The sequence below is a fragment of the Trematosphaeria pertusa genome (genome assembly GCF_010094035.1).
Source record: "Trematosphaeria pertusa strain CBS 122368 unplaced genomic scaffold BU26scaffold_1, whole genome shotgun sequence".
Taxonomy (NCBI): Eukaryota; Fungi; Ascomycota; class Dothideomycetes; order Pleosporales; family Trematosphaeriaceae; genus Trematosphaeria; species Trematosphaeria pertusa.
This window is the reverse complement of record NW_022987212.1, coordinates 858,968-871,736: the sequence shown is the minus strand read 5'-3', so window position 1 is coordinate 871,736 and position 12,769 is coordinate 858,968. Positions and strand designations below refer to the sequence as shown.

The following is a 12,769-nucleotide window of genomic DNA, read 5'->3' as shown; positions in this document are numbered from 1 at the left end:
AGGACCCTACATGATATCCTCAATCTTGCGGCCTGCGCTCCGGACACTGTTGATCAGTGGCCGCCGCACTTCACGATACAGGATGGCTTCCTCTGCGGCGAATGTGGCACCTATCGAGAGCTTCGGCGAGAAGAGGCAGCCCGAGACGCCATTAAGGAGCGAGGAAGAGCCACGAGGAAGTTACAGATTCAAGAATAAGAGGATGAGGAAGGGTCATGGCGATAGCAGCCAGATCTTGAAGACAAATGGGAGTAATGAAGAGGTTCTATTGGAGGATGTAACCACGCTGTTGAAATCCTTCAACCTGGAAAGAGCTGGCGAAGAAGAGGCTGCAAAACTTCCGGAGAAGTTCTCTGAAATCGAAGTTACGATTAAGGAAATCTCATCGACTGGCGATGGCCTAGGTTTCCAGGATGGCTCAAGCTCGGATCGGGTCTATGTTATCCCGTTCACAGCACCCGGAGACATGGTCACCGCGAAGGTATTCAAACACTTCGGGAAGGAAAAGTACTCTATGGCGGACTTCGTTAAAGTCAAAAAACCTTCTCCGCACCGCGATCAGTCGCTAGTCAGATGTCCCTACTTCGCCAGCTGCTCGGGGTGCCAATTCCAGATGCTCCCATACGACTTCCAGCTTGCGCATAAGAAATCCATTGTCGAGAAAGCCTACAAGAACTTCTCGAACCTTCCGCCGGAGCTCATACCCGCGATAGGGGACACTATCGGATCTCCTCTCCAGTATGGATACCGTACGAAACTCACCCCACATTTCGACGGGCCGCCGGACTCTCGCAGAAGTGATGGAAGGAACGGCATTAAGCGCAGCTTCAAAGATGTTCCTCCAATCGGATTCATGAAAAAAGGCACCCGTTCTACTATCGACATCGAAGACTGCCCCATTGGCACGGATGCAGTGCGAAAAGGGAACGAGAGGGAACGGAAACGTGTCGCGAATGAGATCAGTAAATACCACAAGGGTGCTACATTGCTCCTGAGAGAAAGCACACAACGCATCCCGAAATCAGAGTATGATCCTGCGAAAGAGGACGACTCAGACGCTGTTATCGAAGACAGAGGTGAACACATCCACAGAAAGACGTGCGTCACGGATCCCAACGCCAAAACCACGGAGTACATCGACGAGTTCCAATTTGTCAATCCAGCAGGCTCTTTCTTCCAGAACAACAACTCTATCCTTCCGGTCTTCACACAGTACATCCGCGACCATATTCTGCCTGCTGCATCCTCTGACCACAAGATCGCCCATCTGATAGACGCGTACTCCGGCTCCGGTCTCTTCACCATAACGCTCTCCTCTCTATTCAAATCCTCCCTCGGCGTCGACATCTCGTCCTCCTCCATCAAATCCGCAACCCGCAACGCGAAGGTCAATAACCTGTCATCTTCATCAGCAAAATTCATCGCCGCAGATGCTTCCGGGCTCTTCTCTGAAATTGAATCGCTTGCCTCTGAGACGGTGGTCATGATCGATCCACCAAGGAAGGGATGCGATGAGTCTTTTCTACAGCAGTTACTGAGGTATGGTCCTGCAAGGATTGTGTATGTGAGCTGCAATGTGCATACGCAGGCCAGGGACGTGGGAGTGTTAGTGGGTGGGATGAAGGGCGTTGATGGTGGCTTTGGAGTGGGAGAGGGGTGCTATGAGATTGAGAGCATTAGGGGCTTTGACTTCTTCCCGCAGACGGGCCATGTGGAAGGTGTGGCAGTGCTGCGGCGGAAGCAGAGCAATGAGCTGCATTGAAAAGGCGCACAATTTGGGAGACGATGGCAACTATAAAATGAAGACATGCATCATGCTCAAGAATGCAGTCGAGCCGGTCAGCTGTTCATGAACGCCGACCTAGCAACAGTAACCATTTTCGCCAGGACGACGGCATTTGATAAGCTTTGAAGAAGCAGACCGTCTGCAGGACAATTGGGCTCCGTCTTTGCAGCTTGCCAGGTGGAACCGGCTGTATCTGATTCGGAGACTCAGGCATCGACGAAGTCCCGCAAGATATCACGGAAAACATCACGCAGGAGCTCATCACTGAAGGCCGCTTCGAGCGGGTAAACTTAAAGTAGTTGTAGAGCTAAGTAATTATATTCTACTAGCTACTCTCTAGCTTTCGCGCTCGAACTGTGGCGTCGCGCGCTTGGCCCGCGTTGAGATAGGCTTCGCCCGTCTTCACGTCAGATCTCAGGCTCGGACTCGTGAAGAAGCAAAAAGTAGCAAAAGCTCTGGCTCGAACCCGCGAATAAGAAAAAAGTTGCAAAAGTTCACGCCATCCTTCAATTCAGAGTCCTTGACTTTACCCATGGGGCGACTTTGAATTGAAGGATAAGCGCTATGAAAACCCCGGCGGTTTTATCGTAGCCCAAGTGTTTCCGGTAGAGCCTAATCTCCCACTTGAACCAAGTAACGGATTACTCGCAATTACTATGCTAGGTACGTTCAATCATTGGATATCCTCCGTGGCTCCTTCCATCACCCTACTCGTTTCCAAATGCGCTTGCTGTCTTTTGTGCGTCCTTCCTACAGTCACCCCACTCGTCAGTCATCTCATATGCCGCACAGGACCGTTCGCAATTAGTATTTGCTTTTTCAATAGCAAGGCTAGACGGACGCTCGAAAACGAAGGCTTGGCCTCAGCTGATCTAGAGTTAATTCCGGGGGCTTATTGGACTTCTCCAGCCATGTTGTGGAGGCAGAGCCACATATTAATAGACTTCTCGGTTAAGTGGTACCCATTCTGGCGAGTGTGGCCTGATCTAGAGCGCCACGGTGCCACAGAGTTGAAGGCGTAGCTTCGAAGGCGTAGCTTTGAAGGCGTAGCCTTGAGGACGTAGCCTTGCTTTTTCGAGGGAATGATAAAGAGAGGGGATATCATCGATACCCCCTTGACAAGACTTCACAACAGCACTTCGCCCCGATTCATGCCCAAAGAGATCCGTCAAATGCTATGTCGAGCCGGGGCAGTCATGAATCGCTCCTAAAGCAACTCATTCAACACTCGCATGATACGGATTCACCCACCGAAGGGGAGCTGCGGCTTCCAGGTATATTGGAAAGAGTAGGATCCTACAGCATCTGTACAATCATCCTCGGAACAGCATGCATTCTCGGGTCCTTCGGCTTCATATCATTCCTCTGGTCGGGCAACAGCACGAACGAAGGATGGCGCCAGATCATGATAACAGGCTGGGCAACTCGGTGCGTTACGCTCACCGCACTTGCCATTCGGACGTCCATCTCTGCTCAAGCTATCGTGAGCACAAGTATGCTTGCCATGTTAGCGTTGCAGTGGCATGAGGTGCCTATAGCTAGCTCCGCCCCTGTGTCGCTACTACGGTTTGCAAATGCTGGGCCTTCATCACTGGCTCTGCCACTTCTCTGGCCATTTCGCCGGCTCGGTCCATTTCCTATTGCGGGAGTCCTTGTGCTTACAGTCGCCCTTACCGCTTCCCTGACCAATATCACATCGACAGCGCTGCTTTCCGATCTCGAAATAGGAATGTTGCCCGGGAACGAAGAATCAATGTCACTCTACATCGGAAAGAATACATCTGGGCCAGGATACAACTTTAGGCACTACGAGAACGAGTGGGACCTTTGGATGCGTAGGCCTGAGCGATTCCCCGCCTTCGCAGAAGCAATGGCTGAAGGCCCTGTCAATATGACTGGCATCCACGATACAGGCGTTGTGCTCCGGGCATTCTTGCCAATAATGTCTCAGACCATCCGGTCGAACTTGAGGAACTTTTCGGGCCCAACATCGCTCACTGCCATGAGGACAATATGCGGGAAGCCGAAACTGGACATGGAGATCGTGCGCGACGGGAACATGGATATGGGGTACCACCTAAAAGGTATAGCCTGGCTAGATGGTAGCATCAAGGAGTCTGCGTTCGTCAGCAATGACAGCGTCAAACTTGATTGCCTCGTCCCAAAAGCTAATACCGGCGGTACGGGCGTCCCCGAGTGGCATCTCACCTTTTGTTCGTTGTACGACGCGGATTTCAACGATAGAGTTCCTGTATTCAAGAGTGACTTCCTATTCAGCGAGACCGCGCTTGCCAATACGATACCATTCGACAACAACAGAGACGCGAATGCAGTGTATCTAGTGATTAACGTCACCGATCCGCACGTCTCTCTTCCGGACTATTCGGACTCAGAATGGACCGTCATGAAAAACAAGACCGCCAACGTCACTTTCGTCATTAGTGCCTGCATGTCTGTCTACCGCGATTTCCAGATGAACGTCAGAGCATCCAGGCCGAGGAATATCACCGAGCCGGAAATTCAATGGGATATTTCCAACCACGCCTTTGATACATTCAACATTCGACGACAACTCGGCGCGACGAGAGTCGCGTGGCCGCTCCACGATCGGGGTATCATGAACTTGGACTCATACAGCCCGCTTGAAATCTCTCAGACAGTCCGCGACCATCCCGCCTCACTATTCCTCTTCGCCAACACTGCCTTCGCCTCATGGCACCAAAGCAACTATTCACTGGCAATATGCCAGTTCTGCCCCTTCATAGGAGATGCTTTTGCCGAACGTTCCCAGGCCGCCGTCGTCGCCGACATCCTAAAGGACACTGGTCATCCTGCTCTCGCCATTCAGGCCTACGAGCTCATGGTATATGGTATATCCTACTACAACCATCTCGTGGATTTTGACCTCCCGGATACCGCGATGACACGCTCGTTCGTACCGGCGCTGCGACCAGCCGCTTGGCGCGGATACTACGCCGTTTCTGGCCTTATCATGGTACACTTGGGTTTGATGTTGGCCGTGATAACGTTGTACTTCTACAGCGGTGGTAGGAGGGGTATCCTTGGGGGCGCATGGAACACTGTGGCACAGCTTCAGATGGAGGAACAAGATTGGGTTTGGGATGTTGCGAAGACGAGGACGGATCGTGGTGTGAGAAAGCTATTCGAACACAGAGGGCTAAAGAGGAAATTCGTGGGACTCGTAGAGGATGAGGGGAGCTATGTCATTGGGGCTAATTCCACATGAAGTCGCGACGGGGTTTTCGGCATTTCTTCTGGGGACTCGTAGAGGATTAGGGGAGCTATATTATCACTAGTAATTCCACATGAAGCCGCAACAGGCTTTCAGCGTTTCTTCTGCCTGATTAACAGTCCAGCCTTCCATTTGCAATTCGATTCTTTCACCAGTACACGCTTGCAGCCCATATCACAGCAGTCTGGACTAGTTCCGACCGTTCTTCTACATAACAGACGCGCGAGAGCATACTGTGATACTATACCGCACAATCCCCACAAGAGCATGATGCAATCCTTACTGCTCGACGTCGACAGATGGAGTCTCGAGGTTCGTGGGTGCGGTTGTACAAAATGAAAAGGCGTAAAATCAATTGACAGGGTATTCTTTATGAATAACAATTGACCGGATGATCTGCTGTAGTGGATGAATAGCTAGAGGAGTGTCGCAAGACTCGCCTACCTCCTGAGGTCTTCTGACGCCGAGGTCGTGGTGGTTCTAGGCTTGTGCGGGCGGACCATGTGCGACAGTGGAGGTGTACTCGTTACCTTGGCTACTAATCGCAGAGGACCAGTGGAGACGACCGTGTGGCCTGTGTTTCTCCCCTTACAATAGCAATAGCCGTTTTCACGGTGGGGCATCTTGTACTCTGCATCTAGAGTTCAATAGCACGACAAGATTACCTTATCGCGCGCAAAACATTGAGGTCCATGGGACCAAAGCCAGCCACAACCGGCGCCGCACATAAAGCTCCGAGTACCCCGTGGGGTACGGCATCCTTCCGTCTGCAAAACCGTTAGCAAGCTCGATAGTGCTTACGAATGACGCCGGGTCTAGTCTTCCTCTAGTCCCTAAAATAGGGACGGGGTGGCGCTCCTATATTGCAGCGTTCCGGGGATGCAGGCTCGTAAAGTGTGAGTGCCGCGATCAGCGGCTTCGGGAAGGGTTCGATAGAGTGGCGAGACAGGCCAGACGCTGTCATGTGCAGCCGTTATCCAGGTACGTATAGCAGGGGTCTGAGAAAAAGTTTTGTGATGAGAGAGCTGCTGTCGTTGGTGGGGATCGGGAGGTGTGGTCCGCGCGAATACTCTGGGGAGCAATCAGGGTCGGTAGGAGAGCGCGGTATATCCGACGGCTCGATGCAATATGCGTGCGAGCGTATTCTTGGAGGGTAGCCTCGTCTCGTCGTCTTGAATGAGCATGCAAATCAATATGGAGCGGCATGCGAAGGGTAGAAGCGGCGCGAATAGATGGATTCTAGAAAGCAAGCTGCTACTTCTGGGCAACAGCGCCGCTAGCACGGAAATTCTATGTGAGGTGAAATTTAAGGGTAGTGGGTGAAATCCAGAGCGATGCTCGCAGGTACCCAAGCGGCGGGATTGATAGGCTACAGACGTACCTGTATATGTACCGATATATTGTTTGCAACCCTAGTCCCATTTAGCCAGGCCTACGATACGCAAGTTCGTGGACGGGTGGCCTGCAAGCGGGCGGATGAATGAGGTGACGTCGGGAGCTCCTAAAAGACAATACCAAGCAAACAGCGTATTCGTATGGCTAAGGGCCACGACGGAAAGACGTTGATATGTTATTTTTGGGGTGTGGCTGGTATGAGACAGTTCGCGGGCCGGCGCGCGACAACGTGTGACGCGTGGTGGTTTTGCCGGGAGTGAGTGGATCGGATCTGAGGCTGAGTCTCGTGCATCGGGTTTGCTGTGGCTAAGGAGGGTCCGACTGCATGCTTGGCCTGCTGTAACATTGAACTTTCCAGGCTGCAGTGTGATACAGACACGGCGTCATCTTCCGTGATTATGGAAGGAGGGAAACTGTGTTCTCTGGGGTACTGGGGTAGCTTGACAGGCTGGAAAATGAGGGTGGACAAGGTCGATGCTGATGGAGCTGAACGCCGTTTGTGGAAAGATATTCATGACCGCGCTGAAGTCTGAAAGGAGGAGCCTGACGATAGATGCACGGCGGAAGTGGCTAGGGGCGAGGGGATGGCTCCAGAATACCAGCCGGTGGGTCAACCCCTTCCCTGGGCTACTTCAGCCTGGGCTGAAAGCTGAAGGTAATCGCGTCCAACATCAGCATGAGTGACGTGCACTCTTAGCCGTGCTATTAATTGCTTCGAATGATTGATCTTGGAGAAGGTAGGGACGTTGAGGCTGGGCAGCCTTGCCATGTGCATCGAAACGGCTTATGTTTTAGGCAAGCCGCTCTGCGATCCTAGGCTCAGGTTCGGTCGTGACGCAGATCCGATTGCGAGATTGCCGGTTTTCCAGCGTTGGCGACAAAGAAGCGTGTCGTGAGGGGAAGGGGAGAGAAGTGTGGCGTCTGCTTACACAGGAGGTCCCACGGTGGACCGGACGGGGATGGGAGGAGCCAACAACGTAGACGAGCTTGATGACAATAGCTTGACTGCCTGCACTCTGCAGACTAGCTATCATGGTACTGCCGGCAGATGCGTAAGACCAAGCAGCGTGCAATCTTGCGAAGCCGGACAGCATGCGTGAAGACGAGCGGGCACGTGTTGCGCTGTGCCGAGAAAGCGAGCACCGCACGCTTCTCTGGAGCACGGCCCCGTGTATCTTATAGCAATTAGAGGTGGTTCGATATCTTATCCGCGTGCTCGGCAGTCTCCGGGACCTCAATGGGTCAATCCCGTTCTTCCGGGGGCGTTGTTGGGTGGCTTCCGCAGCAGCGATGGAGGAATTAAAACGGCCATGCAGACGGCGCCAATATCGCCGCTGTGCACAAGTCCTGGTGCCAGGTCATGCAGCCTTGACATCAAAAGGCAGCCGGACAGACAGCGAAGGCTGTCGGGGCGGAGAGGCGTCGCCGATGCGGCGCGGCATGGCTCATTATGATGGTGGTGATGGTTGACGATGCACTCCAGCGAGGCGAGCCATTGCCGGCTCGCAAAAGGCAGCAGCAGCAGCGCAAATGCAGACGAAGGCAGCACGCGGAGGCCGGCGGGGCGCTGGGAGGGGTTTTATGTGCAGCGCTTCCCTCGGGCAGTCGGTGGTGTCTAGTGAAAAGCAGCCGAAATGCGGGCCAGCAGTGGGCTTAACTCGGGCACCTCATCGAGTTTTTTTCGCGCTTGAACTGACCCTCCTCCTCTCCCCTCCCACCCCGTCTCTCCCACACACGCCCGTTCAAAATCGCCTCCCGGCCCCGGCGAGCCTCGACACAGTCCGCCACGACCGTTTCGAGTCGCTGCCACCGCCTCTTCTTCGCCGTCGCTTGTACGCCAGAGCAGCTGTGACGTCCACCCTCCAGGCACGAGCCCGCCGCACCGCTACCCTTGTGCCCGCCCATATCCCGTCGCCCACGCTCGGTGGAGCTCGTCACGGCTGCATCTGCGCTTCCATTGCTCGTCCGCAGTCGACGGCAGCCAGACGGTCTTCACGGACACGTCCAAGAGGTCAGTCTCGCCCACGCCATCGCCGACGCAGGCCGCACGCTTGCTCCAGCACCCCATTTCTTTGCGCCCACGACCGGCCTCGAGCTCGCACCCGCATCTGCCCAGCGCCTCCACGCCTGTGCCAACTGCCCCGGTGCGTCTGCGAGCTTCCCCCTGCCGCGCTCCCGCTTCCTCCATCCATCGCCGCCGCCGCCGCACGCCGCAGCATTCCCTCGTCCGGCTGCGCCTGTGACCTCTGCCGCTCGAACGCCCACCACCCACGCTCGCGCACTACCCGCAGCTCACTCGACTGCACGGCGCCCGTTTCTAGTGCTTGCTTTTGGTGTCGACGCTCGCTAACTGTTGGCGTAGCCCTGTGCATCCGCCTCACGGCCTCCACGGACCCTAGTCGAACATCTTCCCGCACGGAATTTTGCTTCGCCCACCAACTACTGCCTCTGTGTGCCACTCACGCCACTCGATTTCGCCGCAAACATTTACACAAGCTCCGCGTAGCTGTGCCCCCTCAGCCGACTGAAAGCACCGAGAGCCAGGCCTTGGTGGAATCCGAGGACACGACGTGCGGAGAGGTTAACCAGTGAACCTCTCCGGACATAGCGGCAACTGCACCTGCATTGGCCCACCTTTTCGAGTGCTCCCATAGGGGATCACCATCGCCGACCAAATCCTTCGTCGATTTCTAATCTCTGCTGGAACGCAGAGTCTGAAGAAACTATGGCAACAGCACCTCGCCGAACGGGCGGCGATGTCGCTGCCCCAGCGCCTTTCTCATATGCCCAAGCCGCGAAGGGTCTGTCGACGACACCCTCTGTCCCCAGCAAGCCATCCTCCGGCTCAGTGACCCCGGCTAAGGAAGCACAATCCCTACCGACTAATGCGCCCGCCGCAGCTGTGATGAGCTGGGCTGATGATGCCGAGGCGAATGACAGCCGCCCAGAGAAGTTATCGAACGCACGAGAGCCTCGCACGCAACCGCCGCCTTCCGCACCGAAACAGAGCACGGCTTCTCAGCCATCCACGACTTCTATCGTATCATCCCCCGACTTGGGTGCTTCGTCTGCTTCGACGGTCACGAAAGATGATGATGTTTCGTCAATACCGAACACGTCTTCCGACTCGACTTGGGAGAATAAGTCCCAGGCCTCTACGTCTGTTGACAAGTCGGCGGAGCCGACTGAGAAGACGTCAGAGAAGGGCAAGGGCAAGAATGCTGATAGCACTCCACCAAAGCCTCTGCAAGAGGCACCCGTTCCGGTGGTCAACATATGGAAGCAGCGAGCTGAAGAAGCTAAGGCCAAGGCGGTGCAGAAGCCGAACACTGCGAAACCAGCGGCGGCCGCTCCCGTTGCAGCACTCCCGAACGGGCTACCACAAGGACCTCAAGGGCCCATGGCTAAGCAGGTCCAAGGGGCTGCAGCCGCGGACAGCACTGACGGTAAAGCGAAGGCTGTCACCTACGAGAGCAGACCGAAAGGTCGTGAAGAAGAGAAGGCGATCCAGGCTAGAAAGGATGCAAAAGCGGATGCCGAACCAGACAGGTCTAAGAAAGCACAGAAAGGCCGACCACAGGAGAAGGAGGCAAAGCCGGCCCAGAGTGTTCTACCCCTGCCACCAGACCGTGACCAAGAAGCATGGCCGACTCCAGAGACTGCCCTTGATGAAAATCGGAAAAAGGCACAGGAGAAAACTGGGCAGAGCGACAAGGAGCGCAAGGACGGCTCCTCGACCAAGTCCGGCGGCAAGAAGGAATGGGTTAACATGGCGATAACACCCAATGTGATATTCAATACCCCGTTACCCAATGGCGCATCACGAAGAGGTGGCAGAGGGATGGGCCGCGGAGGAGCGCAGAGTGGCGGACGAGCTGCTGTTTTCAGCTCTGAGAAAGATGGGTCTGCGACAGCTGCTTTGCCTAATGGCGAACAGCCGAGACGTGGGCGTCCGGATGGCTCTGCTCGGGATGCTTCTCCGAAAGAGAAGCGAACCGTTAGCGCTGGTTCGCTGAATTTGAAAGATAAGGCACCAGCTCTCTCTGGGGAGAAATCCTCGAGAGCCGCAGCATCCGAGGCAGACGCGCCATCCAGACGAGCTTCTGTTATGACCGAACCGGGCGCTAGCTCACACATCTCGGGACAGAACAACACGTTCCCGCGGCAGTATCCCTCTGGCCGACCGAACAAAGGCAGGAGAGGTGAGATTCCTAGTCAAGGAGACAGGAGAAAAGATAGTGAGCTTGTTTCTCCGACGAAGGAGAACGGTGTTCCGAACGATCGACGGACCTCCGTTTCTACGCAAACAGAGGGTGGGTAACCATACAACGCGCCCTATACCGTACCGCGGCTAACAAGGACAGGTCCCGAGGACGGTGAACGTCTAGCGTCGATATTTCCAGATGGTCAGACTTCTTCACAGTCGAAGCAAGGGCTGAACGATCGTCGGTTCAGCTCCTTCTCTAGTCGCGAACGGGGCCGTGGCGGTGGTCGCGGTGGTCGCGGGAATTATCAGAACGGTCAGCAGTTTGCTAACGGTCACGTGGCGCCTCTGAAACCTTCGTCTACGTTCCCTGGACCGCTCTCGCCGACCTCGTTCAATCCGGAACAGAATGCCTACTTCCCTCCACCTCCCGGTAGGTACAGGGGCAACGGTCCACGCTCCCAGTCTGTCACCACCGACAGTATGTATCGAGTCCCTGGCTACCACGGTGGACATCAACAGCTAGCCCCTATCCATACATACATGGGAAACATGTATGACTATCCGGTGATGCAGCCTTTGACTGCTGCACCGTACAGTCCGTTTGGGGTGGATCATTACACGCTGTTCTCCATGGTGACGACCCAGCTGTAAGCATCGCATGCCTACTAGGATACTTCTTATTCTAACACTGCGTAGGGAGTACTACTTTTCTGTGGAGAATCTCTGCAAGGATATCTTTCTGCGCAAGCACATGGATTCTAAGGGCTTCGTCTTCCTCAGTGTGATTGCTGATTTCAACCGGATCAAGCAGCTCACCACTGACATGGAGCTCATCAAGCTGGTCTGTTACCAGTCAAGGCTGATCGAATTCCGCATCGGCCACGACGGCAAAGACAGACTCCGCCGTCGAGAGGGGTGGGAGCAGTGGGTCCTTGTAATGTCCGAGCGTGATCCTTCTGTGCAGAATGATGGACCTGAGGAGTTGTACAACCCACCGATTCCCCACCCTCAGGGCTTTGATCAGAATGGCTTGCCTAGGTATCCCGACATGCCTGCAACTTCCCCAACCGCTACAGCTCCCTTCGGAAACGATGGGCCGTATGCGTCGGTGAACGGGTTCCATCCTGGTGCTTCCCAGCACGGCGCTGCCACCCCGGCCGATAGTCTCCCTAACGGTACCAACACCGAAGGTCTGAATGGCTACCCTATCGACGATTCGACAAAGGCTGTGAGTGGCGAACCCGATTCATTTTTTGACGAGCAAGTCGAGAGCTTGACTGTCGTTGTTCGAAAACAAGACCAGTCTCAGCCGCCCGCCTTGCCACCTTCTGCTTCCAGAACCTTTTCTAATGGCTCTATCGATAGTAGGAGCGGCATGTCGGACGAGTCTGAGAGGTTGACCGGCCACCAAGAGAGACTGCGGGTCAACGGCACTGGTCCTTCACAGGGGTAAGCCTTGGGCGGCGAACGTGGTTGCTGGAGGATCTCCCGCTGATGCCAAGGATAGTGTTGAGAGCAAAGCCAAAGATCAAAGCCGGAGAGCTTTGAGCCCCTCTGCGCCTTCTTCCACGACGAGTCCTGTTCGCCTCTATTGGGTCAAAGACAACAAAGATGCGCCTGTTTCTTCCCTCCCCTCCGATTCTTCGCATGAATCCTATCACCACCTTCGATCGAAGGCGCTGCAGCAGCGCCAGAGTATGCCCCCTGGTTCTTGCCCCTATGATATGGACGTATTATACCAATTTTGGTCTCATTTTCTCATACGGAATTTCAACTCCCGAATGTACGACGAATTCCGCCATTTCGCTTTCGAAGATGCCACCCACATGTCGGAAGTTGGCTTGACGAATTTGATCAAGTTCTACGGAGAGTCGTTGTTATCATCTCAGAATCTAATACGGGAACGCGTCGCTCGCGATTATGTCGACCTTGTCCGATCGGAGAACGAGCATCGACGTCCGGCTTTCAAACAACTGCGGTCAGCTTTACGCAACGGTGCCCTCGACCCCCGGAATCGACGGCGCATAGGAGACTTTCTGGATGCCGAGCTTAAGGCTTCACTGGAATGAAGCTGCGGGTTTCAATCCTTACGAGTTCGACTTTTTGCCTCGATGTGTACCCATATACG

The 12,769-nt window shown here is 54.8% G+C and overlaps 3 protein-coding genes across 3 annotated transcripts; all 3 read left to right on the top strand.

Annotated features, from left to right (window-relative positions):
* The first annotated feature begins 12 nt into the window (after positions 1-12).
* Positions 13-2,042, top strand: BU26DRAFT_512765 (S-adenosyl-L-methionine-dependent methyltransferase). Its single transcript, XM_033827462.1, has one exon. It carries the CDS (start codon positions 83-85, stop codon positions 1,760-1,762), a length of 1,680 nt encoding a protein of 559 aa, XP_033690814.1. The 5' UTR covers positions 13-82; the 3' UTR covers positions 1,763-2,042.
* Positions 2,043-2,733: 691 nt separating this feature from the next.
* On the top strand, positions 2,734-5,082 carry BU26DRAFT_573582 (uncharacterized protein). The gene has a single exon (XM_033834304.1). The coding sequence runs from the start codon at positions 2,964-2,966 to the stop codon at positions 5,031-5,033; it is 2,070 nt and encodes a 689-aa protein (XP_033690813.1). The 5' UTR covers positions 2,734-2,963; the 3' UTR covers positions 5,034-5,082.
* A 3,843-nt stretch (positions 5,083-8,925) lies between these two features.
* Positions 8,926-12,747, top strand: BU26DRAFT_8709 (uncharacterized protein). The gene is made up of 4 exons (XM_033836429.1): positions 8,926-10,747; positions 10,799-11,288; positions 11,338-12,090; positions 12,149-12,747. Exons 1-4 carry the CDS (start codon positions 9,160-9,162, stop codon positions 12,708-12,710), a joined length of 3,393 nt encoding a protein of 1,130 aa, XP_033690812.1. The 5' UTR covers positions 8,926-9,159; the 3' UTR covers positions 12,711-12,747.
* Positions 12,748-12,769: the final 22 nt, after the last annotated feature.

What these genes read in the sequence shown, in the direction of transcription:
- BU26DRAFT_512765 (XM_033827462.1), top strand. Translation starts at nt 83, where the DNA reads ATGGCTTCCTCTGCGGCGAATGTGGCACCTATCGAGAGCTTCGGCGAG.
- BU26DRAFT_8709 (XM_033836429.1), top strand. Translation starts at nt 9,160, where the DNA reads ATGGCAACAGCACCTCGCCGAACGGGCGGCGATGTCGCTGCCCCAGCG. An exon ending in CGTTTCTACGCAAACAGAGG is followed by an intron (nt 10,748 to 10,798) that starts GTGGGTAACCAT and finishes TAACAAGGACAG; the next exon opens with GTCCCGAGGACGGTGAACGT. An exon ending in TCCATGGTGACGACCCAGCT is followed by an intron (nt 11,289 to 11,337) that starts GTAAGCATCGCA and finishes AACACTGCGTAG; the next exon opens with GGAGTACTACTTTTCTGTGG.
- BU26DRAFT_573582 (XM_033834304.1), top strand. Translation starts at nt 2,964, where the DNA reads ATGTCGAGCCGGGGCAGTCATGAATCGCTCCTAAAGCAACTCATTCAA.